General features: G+C 35.5%; 1 protein-coding gene across 1 annotated transcript; it reads right to left on the bottom strand.

Annotated features, from left to right (window-relative positions):
* Positions 1-915: 915 nt before the first annotated feature.
* On the bottom strand, positions 916-18,262 carry LOC111158316 (tubulin epsilon 1). The gene is made up of 12 exons (XM_022520286.1): positions 18,238-18,262; positions 18,062-18,135; positions 17,364-17,416; positions 14,389-14,446; positions 10,778-10,893; positions 9,179-9,300; positions 6,836-7,023; positions 6,444-6,619; positions 5,434-5,574; positions 2,946-3,086; positions 1,990-2,164; positions 916-1,626 (listed from the first exon to the last, which is right to left on the bottom strand). The coding sequence occupies exons 1-12, from the start codon at positions 18,260-18,262 to the stop codon at positions 1,468-1,470; spliced, it is 1,428 nt and encodes a 475-aa protein (XP_022375994.1). The 3' UTR covers positions 916-1,467.
* Between the last annotated feature and the right edge of the window lie 106 nt (positions 18,263-18,368).

Genomic DNA, 18,368 nt, shown 5'->3' with positions numbered 1-18,368 from the left:
CTTTTTTAACACTTTATTTTTTAAAACTTTATCTGTACTTTGACGGTGTAGCCTAGGATTCCATCACATGATAATTACACAGTGAGCAAGATTCTGGGTTTACGTCTTAAATAGGAATAAGATTAAACTGCAAATATAATTTCCACTACCCTATCCTGAGTATCAGTGTATTAAGATTTCTTTTAAAAGAAGAAAATAGAACTTCTTTGGCCATTATTGACAACTGTAAAGTATAGAAACTTTACGAAATACTGTAAAAAATGAAATTTCCAGGGGCGCCTGGGTGGCTCAGTGGGTTAAAGCCTCTGCCTTCGGCTCAGGTCATGATTCCAGGGTCCTGGGATCGAGCCCCGCATCAGGCTCTCTGCTCAACAGGGAGCCTGCTTCCTCCTCTCTCTCTGTCTGCTGCTCTGCCTACTTGTGATCTTTGTCTGTCAAATAAATAAATAAAATCTTTAAAAAAAAAAAAAGAAAAAAAAAAAAAAAGAAATTTCCAAGATAAAGATCAAAACAGTATCCGTACTTAGAAAAGAAACTTAAAGACTTAACACTAAAGAAAGCACAGATTATTATGGCTTGAAAATAAATTGTTCCCTCAAATTACTTTCTTAAATGATAAATCCACCTATGGATTTAAAATATAAATTGTATTTAAAGTTAATTTAATGTTAAAACTATAACTGGAGATTATAACTGGAACACGTTCCCTAGACTATTATAGCCATTTTCCTGTAAACTTTAGAAGATGTCTAGCTAAGTAATGTTTTATTTGCTTATATAAATGGTAATAAGCAAATCCAATAATAACAAAAGCAATACTGTTTAAAAAATAGACATTTATTATTATGAAATCAACTGTTTTAATAAAAAAGCATTATAGTTAAAGATAATTTAATACATATACATGTTAAAATAAATGTAAATTTGGATTCTTTGAGTGCAAAATGTGGTTACCCAAAGAAGAAACCAAAACCTCCTTTAGAGATGTAATAAAACGTATCCCTGAAAAGTTAGTGGGTATTACATAAATGTATTTATATCGTGTTCTACTACTCCTCGTACTTGCTTTTAAAAAATCAGGAGAATTTAAACAGAATATGAAAAAATAAATTATAAATAAATATAAAAATATACCTTGTAAGATCTTTATTGAAGACATGATTATCACTGTATTTAAGTGCTTAACTATGAGAATATAAATTAAAATACTGAAGAATTCTGTTTTCTCATTTTAGAAAAGGGGAATTTTCTGAAGACAAATGTTTGAAGTTGAGGTAGTAGGACTTCACTAATTTCACAGACTGGTATCATCCACAAATTGTGATGAAATGAAAATCACTTTTTTTTTTTTTAACGACAAAAGTGCTTTCTAATAGGAAAAGTGCAAATTGGATCTTCTGAATCACAAAAATTCTGAAACAGAAAGAAAAGGTGACAAAATCAGAGTTGTATCTTGGGGTTTCTTTTTCACATAGCTACGCTTAGTCTGGGAAAATCTTCCACAGGCATGCTTTTCGTGGCATCCAGTTGGTTATATTCCTCTATGAGCCCCGATAAAGATGATAGAGCTTCCATGAAACAGCTTTCTTCCATCCCTTCAATTTGTAGATAGTGATGAAGATGAGCCTATAAATAAAAGGATTTATTTAGCCTAGAATTATAAAATAAAATATAAATATAAAATAAAAAACTGGATAATGCTGACCATTTTCAGAAAATTTAATACATATGTAATTATCCTAAAACATAAATAATTCTTTATTAAAATGATAGTTCACTCAGCTTTACAAGAGAAAGGGCAACTCAAATCCTGTAAACTCACAAGATTTCTCCTTTACATAGTCTGAGTAAACCTCTCCTCTTCAGTTATAATCAGTAGAGTGAATAGAGCCGTCAGGATTGCCCCTGATTTGATAGTGTAACTCGTGAGAAGACATCTCAAATAGCCAAAATAAACACATGTAGTTACGAAGGTGTACTGATAATTACCTTTTTCTTGTACAGCCTCATGAATCTCTCTCTCAGTTCCATGAAGGTAGGCTTCACACATGTGTTATTTGCTAGAGCTAATAATGAATGGGAATGACCCACAGGAGGTACTGAACACAGGCTGGTCTTCCAGCCTTCTTGATTCCAGGAGACAAACTGTAGAGAAGGTTTTAATCTGAGATACAAAAACCAAAAGGTGAGAATGAAGGTACTGAAAGTATCTGCCATATATGGCAGCGGACATTACTGATGGTACCGTTCTAATTGCTCAGTATATAATGTAAGTTACCTATTTTTTACTATTAGTGGTCTTGTGGTACAATCTGACAGTGAGCTAAAGGGATATTTAGTTAGGGGGACATTAAATCTGGGATGAAAAAGAGATGAAAATATTGCAATTTCCTTACTTTGTAATTCAATAGAGTTTTCCTAAAAATAGACTGTCAAAAAATAGTAAAACATACACTTAGAAGCAGTGTAGTGGTAGTAATACAACAGTAGTTAAATTTTCTGAATACTTTCAGAAAATAAAGTATCTCCTATATCATTCACTATTCATAAATAACAACTTTGAAGATTTTATTTATTTATTTGACAGAGAGAGAGAGATCACAAGTAGGCAGTGAGGCAGGCAAAGAGAGAGGGGGAAGCAGGTTCTAAGCTGAGCAGAGAGCCCGATGTGGGGCTCGATCTCAGGACCTTGAGATCATGACCTGAGCCAAAGGCAGAGGCTTAACCCACTGAGCCACCCAGGTGCCATCCATAAATAACAGCTTTGTACCAGTAGTATTCTTATTTTACGTTTGAGAAAAATAAGGCTAAGAGAGGCTAAGTAATTTGCTCAAGGTCACCCTTCAGTTAAATGGCAGCAGTAGAATCTGAAGAGAGGCCATTTGAACTACTATGCTACCCTGTCACAGGTGGTACACATAAATTATGAAAATATAAAATCAAACCTTTCAATATTTCTGCGAAGATCTGAAACCTGTACATTTCCTCTAACCATAAGGGCACAGGCGAGGTACAGACTATGTTTGGGGTCAGCCCGAATTAGCTGGTGATCTTTACTAAAGGCATCTGAAAACATCTGATCCAACCTAGAACAATGAAAGAATCACTGTTTATACAAAATATTATTTCTTCCGTGTAGAACTACAAAGTGCAAAGATAGTCACTTATATGTAAACAAACTTCACATACAAACACCTTCTACATTTCAGTGATCATTTTCTCAAAACAATCTTGATAAGAAAGAACAGGACACCTTTTATCCTTTATTTAAAGAAAGAGGAGGACACCTTTTATCCTTTATTTAAAGAGAAGAAGAACAAAGTGCTAACATATTATATGTAATAATAGACAGGATCCTAGAGCCCCACCCAGCCTGGTTCTTATATCTCACTTAACTCAATACAGCTATCAGGTTCCCTAGATAACTCTAGATTCTGTGTGCTGAACCTGCGAAGTGTTTGGGAAGAGCTGCAGAAATCACACTGTGTTACCTACTTATTCAACACATATTTACTGAATGCCTACTATGTGCCAGGCACTATTCTAAGTGCAAGAGACCCAGAAGTGAGCAACAAAAATTTCTACTCTACTGGGGCTTACATTCGATCTTGGTTATGTGATAGCAAGAACAGAAGACTCCATTAGGGAATGAAGAGCTGTGGGAGGTTAGTAAATCCTCTGCTACTGTGTTCGAAAGTTTGGTGTGTATGTGCTTTTGGGCATTTTTATGGAGTTAAGGAAACCCAGAAAAGGATAAGAACCACTATCCAACAAGTGGGCAAATTCATTCTTGATTTAACCTCTGCTGCAAAATATAAAAAGTAGTAAGGAGCTATTTGAAATTTTGGGATACTTACCTTTATTTATATTAGAAATATGGAATTTCAAGAAATCTAAAACACTCCTTATATGTGCTTATTTTATTTTTGTGTGAAAAAAATGAGATAAGGTACAGGACTAACATTAATAAAAGGCCCAACAAAAATCTTTCTCACTACAAGAAATTGAAGAGCTTTAAAACTGACTTCTAATAGTATAATTTTAGAACAATTTATTATTTTACTCAAGGATAAATGTGCTCATGTGCCGATATGCCAGCCTCTGAAATAATCTATACTACAGCAGAAAGGGGTAAAAAGACACAAAGACAGAAAGAATACTGTGACAAGTTCCCTAAGCGTATAAAATCTTTAAAGTCCCTTATACATTATCACAAACACATTTTAAAAATAAACCTTTGTCACAGACTAGGATTATATGAATACAAAATGCTGCAACAGTATAATTTTTATTAAAATACGCCAAAAAGCAGGGTTAAAAGAAGTTTAATTGGCTTTGAAATATTCAGGTTGAAGGACCAAGTCAAGCATTTTTTTCTTTATGCTGGACTTAATTAGAAATTTCCCGTCTTTATTTTTTAAGAATTAACTTTAAATGTAAAAATGTCTGGACTATCATTATTGTACAGTAAATAGTTTAGCACCAATTTACATTCTATGTGTCCATACAGAGGATGCACATTTAAATACACTCATTTTTAATATGTGGGGCTGATAATAACATGATCATTTAGTGAATGATTACCATGTTCCATATACAATGCAAGTCACTTAAGGTCATCGGCGTCCCATGCAGAAAGAGTCCTATCTACTAGTTGGCATAACTGGGTCTACTAGTTGGCATAACTGGGTTATTTGTTAACAGCTTAAATAAAAGTTATTCAGTAGCACTGTGATATTTATAGTATAGAATTATTACTTTGTCAAAATTTAAACTACAAAGAAGACCTTTCATCTGGTTTTTATCATTTACATACTTTCCTCTTAGAGTTTGACAGGACCTTTTCTTTCAGTCAACTGTGGATGCCAGTGGGACCTTTTCAAGCTTATCATCACTGTATGTGCTCAGAATATTTTTCAACTACATTTTTTTGTTAAGTAGACTGATGAAGTTTTATGCTTATAAATGACACGCAGTTACAAAACAAGGTGTTCTGGAAATGATATATAGCAGCTACCATAAACAGTAACACTGGAAAGCCTTCTATGGTGCTGGACTGTGGTAACAGTTTTAAAAGATATTCTTATTTAAGATACCCAATAAGCATATGAGGTATGTGCACCTGCCCAAGGTCCTATAGCTAGTGACGAATTGGCATTCAGACTTACGTATGTCAGATTGCAAAGCCCTGAAATCTTTTTCAATAAAAACCAAATCTTTAGGAATTTCATTAGCTCAAAAATTAAGATTTAATGTCAAATAGTTTAATATTGACTTTTTAAACAATGACTTGTAAATAAAGCATTCAAGTAATGAAAATGACACAAAGAAAATGACATGAGAAAAACACCCAGAGTTAAAAGTTTAAAAAAAACTTTTGAAAAAAGGTAATTCAAATAATCAAGTCATTGGCATAAAGTTACTGTATCTTACCTTCGGGTAGGAATGTTAACATCTGCCAGTGTATAGAGAGGTGTAAGGCTTGACACAAGATAATGCAGTTGCGGAAAAGGAACTAAATTCATGCTGATTTCATTAAGGTCCATATTAAGGGACCCTTCAAACCTTGCAGAGCTAAAAAATTAACATTAAAGCAAGAGAAAAAAATTTAATGTTAAAATTTTATACTTTGAATGTAGCTTTACTATTCAGCCAGCATTCTTAAATCCTTTTGCACACCATTCTTCAGTAGAGAATATATGCTCCTTTTTTTGTATTAGTGAAACTTTGTATCATGAATAACATGTATAAAGATAATTAAAGTATAACACACAACATCTATATCAATTCTTATTTGTGGATTATATGACGTGTAACCAAGACACTATTATATTGCACATTACTCATACAAAAATATCTTACTTAAAACAGACTTTGAATTAAACACATACAGGTCAGCAATTATTTATTATTAAATATTATTCAATTATTATTTAGTTATAATAATATTATGATATTATTATTTAATTATAAACTTCATTAAATTCTTCATGGGTCTGCCTGATATGCTGTACAATTTGGAATATAATAATGCCAAAGCAGCCTTCCAGATCAAAGTCAAGGAAATATTTTGGACCAACTAACAATAAGGAGATAAACATTAGCTGCTTTAGAAGATGAGGCAATCTATAGCAAAAAAATGTGCTTACTGTTATCTAACCAAGGTCTCATGTGTTTATTTGTGGCAAACTTTTTTCACTTAATACCTATTAATATTCTCCGGAATATACCTGGGAAAATAATGCTTTGGAGTAACAGAAATTAAAGTTCTAGTCTATCACTCCAAGATCTGAAAACACTAGACAGAATAAAATAAAATTTAAAAAAACCTCCTGTGACTTAGAAAACCTGAAAGATGCTATTACAAAAATGCTACTACAAGCATCATCATAGGACAAGTGAAGTTTTCAAACTGTCTTAAGTTTTGCCATTAATAGGATTACCTTGTTAGGTTCAGCAGCAAATTGGCTACAATGTTGTTCATCGCATCAAAGGGCTTCTGGTGCCGTTTCTTAACAGCCCCAGCACTTGAAGTAATCAGACTCTTTGGCTTTATAGTTGTGCCCAACTTTCCAGAATTCACCATCAGGTCAATTTTGCTAATGATGTCAAATAAAGACTTTTAAAGGGAAAATATTGGGAGAGAAGCTATTAACGAGAGTGGACATAGATGACATTTTACCAGGAAGGAAAGAAGAGAAAGAAAAACAATTTAAACTTATTTTTCCTCTTAGATGGGAAGGCTGAAAAATGATGAGAATGTTTCCTATGCACATATAAGTGTAACACAAGATTGAACGTATATATATCCATAAATTACAGTGTCATTTCTTACTTGGTTGTCAATGGGCAACACACAGTCTGCATGCTCGTTGAGTTCCTTCATTGCCAAGATGCTATTGTAAGGCGAGGTTATGACATCATCCTCACCAGAAGGATAAACTGAAGTCACGAATCTGTATACTTCTGGGAATTCATCCTCGAGCATCTTTAAAAGAAATGTGCCAAGTCCAGATCCTGTGCCTGAGAATTAAAATTGCAAAAACAAAAACAAAAAAAACCCAGCATAAACTATTCAAAATAAAATTGTGAGGAACTTGGAATTTTATGGCTTCTTTTGATAGGAACATATTTTAAAAACCAGAGCATTATATAGAAGAGAGTTTTGATTCCATTAAAAATTAAAAAAAAAAATACATACATATATAAAACCTATAAACAAAATGAAAAAGGCAAACTAAGGAAAAAAATCTCCAACACATATGAAGGGCTAAATTTCTTCAATAAAGAGGTCTCACAAATCAACAACGAAAAAAACATGAATAATACAACAGAAAAATGGGTAAAGTATGTAAATATGTCATTCATAATAAATCAGGTGGTGACTAGATGTGAGGATGGTCAACCCTTCTTCTAATCAAAGAAATCCAAGTTAAAACAATCTAATTTTGAATATATTAATGTTTTATAATACTCAGTGTTAGTGACAGTGTGGGGAAATAAATCCATATAGATTGTTTCTAATATGGATTGGTGAAAGTAAGAAAGTACTTATTAATATCAATCAAAATTTAAAATGTATTTCTTGCTCCCACTTTCCTTTTGGGAATATTACCTACAGCTGTAGGGGCATAAACAGGCAGAAATGTATGTACCAGATATTCAAGCGGGGCTTGTTTGTAATTAAACTAAATATCATGAACAACTGAACATCCACTAGTGGGAAATGGACTTCAAAAAGTATATATTAACACAATTGAATTCTAGGAGACAGAGAAAATAATGAAAGACATTCAGGGAAGACATAAAGTGAAAAAATGTTGGAATAATATGCACTGCATGATCTTATGTTAAAATACACACACGCACTTTTAAAGGCATAGAAAATATCTGGAAGGATAGACATAGACAAACTTGATTACCTGTGAGAAGACAGTTTAGGATTTAGATGTCAGAAAGGAGACCATTTTTAACCTTCACTATTATTTATTTTTGTCAGTAAATTATGAATAAAGTATAGTCTTCTGAGATTTTGAACAACACAGGGATTAAAAAAGGCACTATAATTAACTATAAATCAAATTGTTTTGAAAACTTACCCAAACTTGCAGGTTAATTACACTAGTAGATAAAGAATTTGTTTCTTAATGATTGTGATGGTCCTCTAAAGGCATGGTTACATAGAAATTATCACTTTAATTTTAAAATGTTATCATACTGAATAATATGTATAAAAATCAATTTATAGGGGCGCCTGGGTGGTTCAGTGGGTTGAGCCTCTGCCTTTGGCTGGGGTTATGGTCTCAGGGTCCTGGGATCCAGCCCTGCATCGGGCTCCCTGCTTGGCAGGGAGCCTACTTTCCCCTCTCTCTCTGCTTGCCTCTCTGTCTACTTGTGATCTCTCTCTCTCTAAATAAATAAAATCTTTTAACAAAAATCAATTTATATAATCTGCTGAATATAAAATCTTAATCTGAGCTTGGAGAAAAATAGTATGTATACTTCTGGGAATTCTTTTAAAACTTTTCTTTTAAAACTCACTAATCCTTTTGGAAATTAGCAAAATACGGTATGTGTCTAGTTCATAAAACAGGAGCAAAATACTTCATTTGCAAGGTACAGGCTTTCCTGGGGAAAGAAAACAATGCAGACCTTTAATCTAGGTCAAGGCAATTACTATGTGAGGAATAGTTTAAAGGAGCTGACTAAAAGGATTTATCTATGTCTCTTATTGGACACAAGAAAGGTTGGGAAGCAATTAAAGAGTATTGATATTTCTTAGCAAGGATACCAATGAACAAGCCAGAAATGCTTAGTTTCTAGGCGGTATTATGAGTCTACGCAAGCAAACTCCTAGGACAAAGGCAGGATTCCCAGAAAGCTCACATACACTGAAATGTAGCTGGAAATTTTATGAAAGAACTAAAAGTAGAAGAAGAAAAAACTTCAGATTCAGTTGTCCTGACTCTTAAAAGGGCTTCAATTTATAAACAATGGTAATAGCAACAAAATTTGACAAAAATTTAAAATAAGAAGCAGTTATGTATATAGTCAAATACATACAGTGTTAAGAGTTGTACCTTTATTAAGCATAGGTCTGAAAACAGGCTACTGTTTGCAAAATGAATTCCCACTTACACTTTCACATTGCTATAGGGAAATGAGTGAGTAACTTTACCTCCTCCCATGGAATGTATTATAAAAAAACACTGCAAACAATCACAGTGCTCTGCCGACTTTCTGAGTTTCTCTAAAATCTTTTCTTGATAAAGACTGCCAAAAACTTTGTGCCCCACAGCCCTGAAAAAAAAAAAAGAATATAAATTACAAAAATACTCTGACATTTATTATTTCAAGATTTGATTACTTCTGAACTAAATGAAAAGATTACAGAAAAACTTAAAGAAGCATTTTTACTAATTCTTGTTTCATATGAATAAATCATACTGTGATATTTCAAAGATACTAGATAGAAAATGTAACAAATATAAAGGTCTATAATCCTCAAATATCCTGATAAAATAGCTCATTATCAATGGATATTAAACTATGGTTTTCTAAATTTATCTTCTTTCTCCTTTTTTTAAGGTATAAACATAAGACTTTAATTACATAGTTTTTTCTCATTTCCATTTAACATAAACTCTGATTGCAGTAAGTTTTACACATTGAAGAGCAGAATTTGGTCAACTAGAAAGACATTAAAAAGAAAAAAATTTGAACTAACATATTGGTTTAATATAGGAGAAAACACTGGTCACATCATGTTATCATTAGTTGAAATGATACACAATAGAAAACTGATATTCATAAGGCTCTGCAAGCCTTTCTGATAATCAAATTTGCAAGGAGCACTTTGATGCATTAAAAAATGATTAAAAAAAAATGAATGGCTTCCCCATGACACAGGTTGTGTAACTCAAAAATTACAGAAAAAGTTACATAATTAGTGAAAAGCCAGTTAAGTGGGCAGGTGAATTCATTTAGTGGCTGGTTCTCCCCATATGAAGTTTCTAAGAAGGCAAAATGTAAACTCATGTTTTAAAGTTTTATTTATTAGAGTCATCTCTACCCCCAACATGGGGCTCAAACTAATGACCCCAAGATCAAGAGCTGCATGCTCTTCTGAGCCAGCCAGGCACCCAGCAAATTCACGCTTTAGTGAAATGATATCACTACACATTAGGAACCTGAGAGACAGACTGCAAATAGAGAAAATAGTAAACATTAGATTTGCAAATAACAAGGAGTTACTTAATTTTTAAAAAACAGCAAAAACAGTCTCAATGTAAATTTTCAATGATCATCGTTGAAGCTTTTTACCCCATTAAAGAGAACAGACAGTTATATATTTATGAGAAACACAGCCTTTGGCTGAGCTTTAATGCTGGGACACTGGTCTAGCTTCCACTTCTTAGCAGTCAAGTCTGACCAACTGGAGAACTTGATAGAGTCAAATAGTGTAGGTAAGAGAACAGTTTATAAAAATAATTAAAACTTTTGTCACTGGTATTATGTAAGAATCAATTACAAGGAATTTAGTAAATCCATTTTTCAGGATTTTTTCCTAAAAAATGGTGAGAAAAAACTGTAATAGGGTGACTTTTCAGCACTGAGAAACCCCATCATTTATCCAGGGAAAGATGAAGGGCCGAAAAGCCTAGAGGCAGGTCTGGCAGGTAGATCTTGCTTTCCTGTCAGCAGGACCTATTAGAAAGAAGGAAAGATCATTTTTTTTGAGATGACATTCAATTTTTTACATACAGCATGTTCTCACCAGTTATTCCCCGAGCCAGAAATATCAGTGATGAGCTGCTTGCTATCAAACACATCTCTCAATGGTCCCTGCAGAATTTCATTTACTACCCCTTCCTCCATGTCAATCAAGACAGCCTGAGAAAGAGAAATAAAACCGAATTAGCTTATTTGTCTTTAGAGCTAGTAACTCTGTAAATGAATTTATGAACTAAAAGTTGCATTGTTCTTTTTATAGTTTAAGCTTAGTCAAATCTTTATTTGAATCTTTATGTAGAATCTGTTGTAAGAATGAAAAAGTAATTTCACTCTGCTCAGGAGGTGGAATACAATTAAAAGGTGGGTTCTATGGGGCACCTGGGTGGCTCAGTGGGTTAAGCCTCTGCCTTTGGCTCAGGTCATGATCTCAGGGTTCTGGGATCGAGCCCCGCATTGGGCTCTCTGCTAGGCAGGGAGCCTGCTTCCTCCCCTCTCTGCCTGCTGCTCTGCCTACTTGTAATCTCTCTCTCTCTCTGTTAAATAAATAAATTAAATCTTTAAAAAAAAAAAAAAAGGTGGGTTCTAAACTCTCAGTCTACTCCAAAATACCACGTGGGGTAGGGGGAAGAAATGACTAATCCCCTCAACTGATTTTCTAACAATTCTTTTACTCCTGTGCCTATGTGATTGTAAATGTCTTGAGAACAAGATCTTAGAAATTTAGAAGGTGCCCTAACCAGAAAAAAATTCTCAATAAATATACGGTATGTTAATGCACTTGCTCAGCAGGAACAACCATGCTGCTCTTCATGAATCACAGCCCAAAACGGTTCAATTCAGATCAGTAAACTTACTATCAGATGCAAACCAAGGCCCTGGATAGAAGTCAAAGGTGACAACGAGGTCCCTACTCCCAAGAAAACCTAATTCATTACCACAAACACTATTGACATGGGCAATAACCTTTACTACTTAGAAGAAAATGAGAATATAAAACATAAAATTAAGTATGGAAAGAAAAATAGAAAAGATTGGAGGGAAACACAGCAAAATGTAGGCAGGAATAGCTTGGCAATAGGATTATATATTATATACCCTCTACCCTCACTGTTTTGTACTTCCATGTTTTCTACACCGAGGAAGACGAGTGAAAAAGTAAAATAAATAGTTAAATAAAAAAGCTGAAAAAATTCTGAAATAACTTTAGAATACACTACAAAGCTATTAACTCTTTGATTCAGTGTCAGAGAAAGTGCTTGGTTTACGGGCTTTTTTAGTTCTTGTGACCCCGTGACTTTAAGCACTTACAGTGTCTCTATGTGCTTTGTTCGTATTACCCCATTTGATCCTCAGAAGCCTATGCATAGGTACTATAATTACCCCTGCCTTACCCTTGAGAAAACTGAGGCCTAGGAAAGCTAAATTACTTAGCTGTGATCCCCTGGCTACGTGAAGGAGTAGAAATTCACACTTGGTTAGCCTGGCTGCAGAATCTTCAGTCTTCACCATCAAACGCCAGGCTCGCCTATCTATTGAGATAGTCAAGTGTGACATTTATGGAGTACTGACTACCATGGGGTTGCAACTTATGCCCATTTAAATTCTGTGAATTAAATTGTCTGTGGAATTAACTATGCTACTGTAAGCAAGCAACTGAGATTGTCTTACCCAGTATGTCAGAAATATATTTCTAATTGTACAATAGTATATCACAGTAGTATACTAGGAAGACTATAAAATTATGTATTATAAATGTGCTCTTTTATATACAGCAAGCAATATACATATACTTTATGTATACTGGACTACATAGGGTTAGTTACTGACAATTTAAGGTTTTTCTAGGATATTTTGATAATATGCAAGTTTTACCTAGATGTTGACTTTTAACACCTAATCAACCATAAGAGAGACTTCACTGTATGGGCAAACAGTAGTATAGTATACGTGTGTAAGATTACAAAAAGAAAAAAAAAATTAGCTTATAACGGCCTTGTTCCAAAACAGATTTATTTAAGATCATTTGTGGAAGACTTCCCTCAATTACCTTGCAATCTGGCAAAGGAAGCAACAGGAAGAATACACACTGACATTCAAGCCCCTCTTGAAGTCAGGTTTGATAGAATCATACTGTCATCTTCACTGAACATGAAAACGCTGACATGGTATAGAACTTTTTCAATTCTAGTCATACCAAGCCTTCGATTTGTTTTTCCCTTGGAAATTAATTAAATGAGGAGGGATTATTCTGGGTTCCTCACATAGCCATCCAAGGTCTAGAATCACAGCTGTTTCAGGATTTGATGTTTATTGTTTTCTACCACAAGAGCAACGAGGTGATAGCTTTCTGGTCTTTGAGCATTCCCTTAATTGTAATATAGGATTTATAAAACTCTGAGTATTTACCCATTAGCCTATGATACTGGATACAGTGGAGGGACCTGACCACCAAGTTATCTTGCAAAGACTTCAGTGATCACAGTCACTTAATACCAAGACTCCTAAGGAGAAATGGAAGAGTACCTTCTAGGACAAGTCAAAGGTGACAGAGAAATAGTGTTTTCTCCACCTCCTACTTGCTCACTGATAGGGTACTGGGAAAGAGCTCAATCTGGGAGTGCTCTAGGAAATGTCAATGTTACTTTTTCTGTAAGATTTGGATTGGGATTTTAGTGTTCTCCATAGCATGTAGGATACCAAGTTTTAATCATCTGAACAGCCTATAAGCACATGGTCTCTGCCACTAAATTTTGTTTTCCAAGGACATCTGAGATTACAGATACAAGGAGACAGTTCCCAGGTACCACAGCACAATTGCTTTTTGCTTTTCCAGCCACGACTCCAGGTCTGATCCTTACTGTCTCAATTCCTTCCATCCAAACTGCTTTTCTTTTTTGTTACAAAGATTATTGATCAACAACTAGAAAAAGCAGGTTGTTGTAGAGAAACAATGGCAGAAGTGTTGTTGTTGGAATGAAATTAAGACTAAATATGGGCGACTGACTCAAATCATTTTTGTTCAAGAGGTCTTCACAGAGTTATGGTATTCACTATAATGTGGCTGGATCCGATCAGTGCTTTGGACTGGGAATAGTAACTGATGCAAAGAAATGTTCCATTACCTTCAAATGAAAAATTAACCTTCATTAGCATGTGTCTGAGGCTAGAATTAAGAAAGCTCCTTTTGTTATCATTTACCCAGATGTATATTTCCCCTGAAACATTAAAAAAATGCTAAGATAGTGTTTTTCCTTTAAGCACAAAATTTTCCCCCTAAAGTTCCAGGCAGATATAAATGTCTGCTTAATTATATTTATATTAAAATGTGGCTTAGTAAATACTTTTTTTATATTTGAGAAGTTAAATTAAAATTTAATTCTGATAGTTACAGAAATATAGTTATTTTTAAAAGACACATAATAGGGGCGCCTGGGTGGCTCAGTGGGTTAAGCCTCTGCCTTCAGCTCAGGTCATGGTCTCAGGGTCCTGGGATCAAGCCCCGCATCGGGCTCTCTGCTCGGCAGTGAGCCTGCTTCCCCCTCTCTCTGCCTGCCTCTCTGCCTACTTGTGATCTCTCTCTCTGTCAAATAAATTAAAAAATAAATAAATAAATAAAAGACACAAAATATAAGAATCCAAGTATACAGATCTTACTCGCGCTTTCAAAGTACAAATTTTCCCCTTGGAAATACTGCCACCATCACCAACCACTCTGAAAGATAAAAAATGAGAAAAGGTCATCAGATCTCCCAAAGGCTAATACTGCTGTTAGGTAATTAACTCCTGTTTATATAAAGCTACTTACAGGCCTGGTGAGGCAGACACAAAAGGCAACATATAGAAGGTGCCTTTCCTATTTTTCTCCCTTGTTTACCCTCCCCTTAGACTGAAAAGTGAATACTTTTTTCCCTGGCTTTCTTTGTAGTTAGGGCTGGCCATGTAATCTAGTTCTTACTAATGAGATAAAAGGGAGATATCCTGGGAAGCTTTTCTGATAAAGAGGACCAGATGTAGTCAGTACCAACTCTTCCCTTTTCCTACCTTGAACATGAATAAAGATGTGATGCATGGAATGGAGGCTGCCACTTTATAGTTATGAAAAAACAAACATGAGGACAAGAAGCCAACACAATAGGAATAATGAAATGAAAGTACCTTGGTCTTTTAAGGAACTTCTCCAAGCCTAGATCACCATTTCCAGATTTCTTTTTTTGGAATAACTGGATACTTTTATTGGATAAGCCACCATTACTGAGGTTTCCTACTGTAGCTGAACACACATCAACTGATATAACGGTTATGTATCACCGAATATCTAAGCCTGTTCCTAGAATGCCATGTTGAATTAAAGTAATTACACCTATGACCAAACACAGAGTATGAGTCAATACAGTTCACAAGAAGACAATATAAGAAAGGAGGTTGAATTAAACAGAGATGATGCTATAGGTTGGGTTAGTAAACTATGGTCCTTGGGCTGACTCTCACCAGCTGCTTATTTTCCTAAAGTTTAATTCAAACACAGCCATGCCCACTTGCTTAGGTACAGTAAGCTATACCTGCATTCCCATTACAACAGCAGAATCAAACAGATGTGACATAGACCTTATGGTCTTCAAAACCTAAAATAGCTACCACCTGGTCCTTTGTAGGAAAGGTTTGTTAACCCCTAGTTTTTAAATTCTTAGTACACTATTAAAAAGGTATGTCATTTCCTCAAACAGACATAGAAGTGTACAAAAAATGTGCTCATGTTTTTGAAAAGTTTTTTTTTTTTTTGTACTAACAGTTGTTGCAGGTGTTGCTAGTACATAGAAAGAAGAGTAAAATGCCAAGACTCATCTCATTTCTATCCATTTTTCTGGATAAACTTGGAATTGGGGAAATAAGAATGCCCTCACGTTAAATTATAAAACAGAGTACAGGAGAGTATAGGGACAGTCACCTTATTAAGAAAGAATAGCTCCCTGGCTGAGTCTCAACTAAGAACTACTTAATGAAAGGACTGGCCATCAAGGGTAGAGGGGATGAGAGTGGGAATTTAGTTAGAAGGGAAGCACAGAAAAGGAAGTATGACAAAGGCAAATTTGCATCTCTTTAACAGTATTTAGGGGAGAAACAGTATTTAGTTCACAAACGAGAGGGAATCCTACATAACAAGTATCTCCATATAATAAAGATAAATGACACCAATCATTAAGGTAATACATCTAACTCCCCTTGGTCTGATTCCATGATCACCAAGCAACCTTCTATTATTACTTTTCAGGTAGATTCCTTAGAGAAGAGAGTGTTTTCGAAGGGAAAGGAAGATCTGATGCTCCTGAGTTATGGTTCCTACTATCAATAACTACACTGACTTTCTGCTTTTTAATTTCCCATTCTCTTTGAGTTTGGTTTATCTGCCTGTACTGGAAAGCAATGGACTCCTTAAGATGTTAACAAGTTTTTAGAGTTTGCAAATCTGAGGGTGAAACTCTGGGATTTACCAAGGAAGTAGAGCCTCTAATTAGCCTTCCCTAGGAGATAACTTACCTTAAATACCCAACCAACTAATTCAAACTAGAACTAGAATTTTTTTTTTAAAAAAGAATTATTTATTTATTTATTTGACAGAGAAATCACAAGTAGGCAGAGAGGCAGGCAGAGAGAGACGGGGAAGCAGGCTCCCTGCTGGGCAGAGAGCCCCATGCAGGGCTCAATCCCAGGACCCTGAGATCACGACCTGAGCTGAAGGCAGAGGCTTAACCCACTGAGCCACCCAGGTGCCTTTAGAACTAGAATTTTAATTATACAAAGGTGGATCTTCATGATATATTTTTTAGTTCAAGTTCACTACAGTTTAGTTTTATTAATTATTTTGAAAATACACAAACTTAACGATTAAATATTAAAAGCTTACGGACATATCTTGAATGTTAAAATTACTTTCAGATAAAAGATACATATGCTCTTTATTATATAAACAAAAGTAATCTGACAACCTTTTTTCTCTTTTAGCACATTCTATTCCTACAACAAATATTCCTGACTACAAATAGTGTCACAGAAGTGTAAAAAATGTATTTTTCTTTCAAAGGTTGATCATTCTTGAACGCATTAACAACATACCCTGAAGGAAACTTTCATCAGTCTTTCAGTAAAACTTTATTTCAAGGTCATGTTAAAAGAAGGCACAGGAGGGGCGCCTGGGTGGCTCAGCTGGTTAAGTGTCTGCTTTCTGCTCAGGTCATGATCCTGGGGTCCTGGGATGGAGCCCCACATGAGGCTCCCTGCTCATCAGGGAGTCTGCTTCTTCCTTTCCCTCTGCTCCCGCTTGTGCTAGTGTGCACTCTCTCTCCAATAAATAAAATCTTTAAAAAATAAAGAGAAGGCACACTGAAGTTTCTTTTTGTTCCTTCAAATGGCCTTAAAGGGAAACTTGCTGTCCTGCTCTGCGGAATAATATGAGAAATATGAATGATATGGGAATGAGAAAAAAAAATGCTTTTTATAATGAGAAAAACAAAAAAGCCAGACAACTTCTTTATAGCTATCAACTGTTTCATTGTCCCTTGAAGAACTTTCACCCAACCTGATGGCATGAAAAGAATCATTATGCTATGTGATAGACTTTAATGCCATCTTACCTGGTATCCACATTTCTAAAGAAGCTGCTTAATGCCTCATCATAAATTCCTTTCTAAAAAGAAAAAAGTATATTTATAATATTTGATTAGTTTTACCTCTTTCCCAAATGAAATCCTTTCGATTTAATAATCTCACAATACTGTAATGGTTGGCATTTGGCTATGAGAACAACAGCAAAAATGCAAGTTATCATAAAGTGTTTAGACTGATTCTTCCTACCTAAAGAATAATGCCATAAAATCTATGGATTAAGTTTAGCTGAGGGTGCTGAAGAAAGGAGTCCCCACAGGACTGTAGAACAGGCGTGTCAAACGAAAGCTTTGTCTGGATTCCCGGTGATCATTTTCAAGCTGATTAAATTCAGGAATATAACATATATATAACATATACAATATAACACTACGCATGTTACCTAGTTTACGAGTACTTCCCCAATACTCTCTCATCGCTCTTCACAAGAATCCTGTTAAAAGTGAGACCCTGACAATCAGGGAGCCTTAAGACTAAGATCTTTGGCCATCGTTTGTTCTGTGTCTAACGCCCAAAAAACGTTTAAAAACCAGGTTGTTTTTTCCTGAGGAGATCCCATTCGCCTTATACTGGTCAGAGAAAAGATCAAATGGACTGATTCTTGCTTATTTGTTGGACGAGCCTCGATAAAAGGCGAGGGACGGTCTCCGGGCGGCGGGGCCGGTACCTGGTTGACCGCGGCATGCTCCCTCAGCGCCAGATCCCAGAAGCAGCAGCCGATCTGGTTTCCGCACTGGCCCACTGCGATAAGCGAGAAGAGCGAAAGAGAGTAGCCATTAGGTGGCAAACAAGGCCACTCGGTTGCGCGGTGACCGACTGCCCGCGCCCCCCCCCACAGCTTACCCTGTACGACCACCGACTGGGTCATACTCCGCCGCGTCCAGACGAAGGCACCAGGGAGCCCGCGCCCACTTTCGAACTCCCTTGCGAGCTCCGCCTACCAGCGGCACGCCTACAGGCGCCCGGCAGCCGTA

This window comes from Enhydra lutris, unplaced genomic scaffold (genome assembly GCF_002288905.1).
Source record: "Enhydra lutris kenyoni isolate GAN:26980312 unplaced genomic scaffold, ASM228890v2 scaffoldscaffold58, whole genome shotgun sequence".
NCBI lineage: Eukaryota > Metazoa > Chordata > Mammalia > Carnivora > Mustelidae > Enhydra > Enhydra lutris.
Note: the sequence above shows the minus strand (reverse complement) of the source record. Positions and strands in the feature narration are given on the sequence as shown.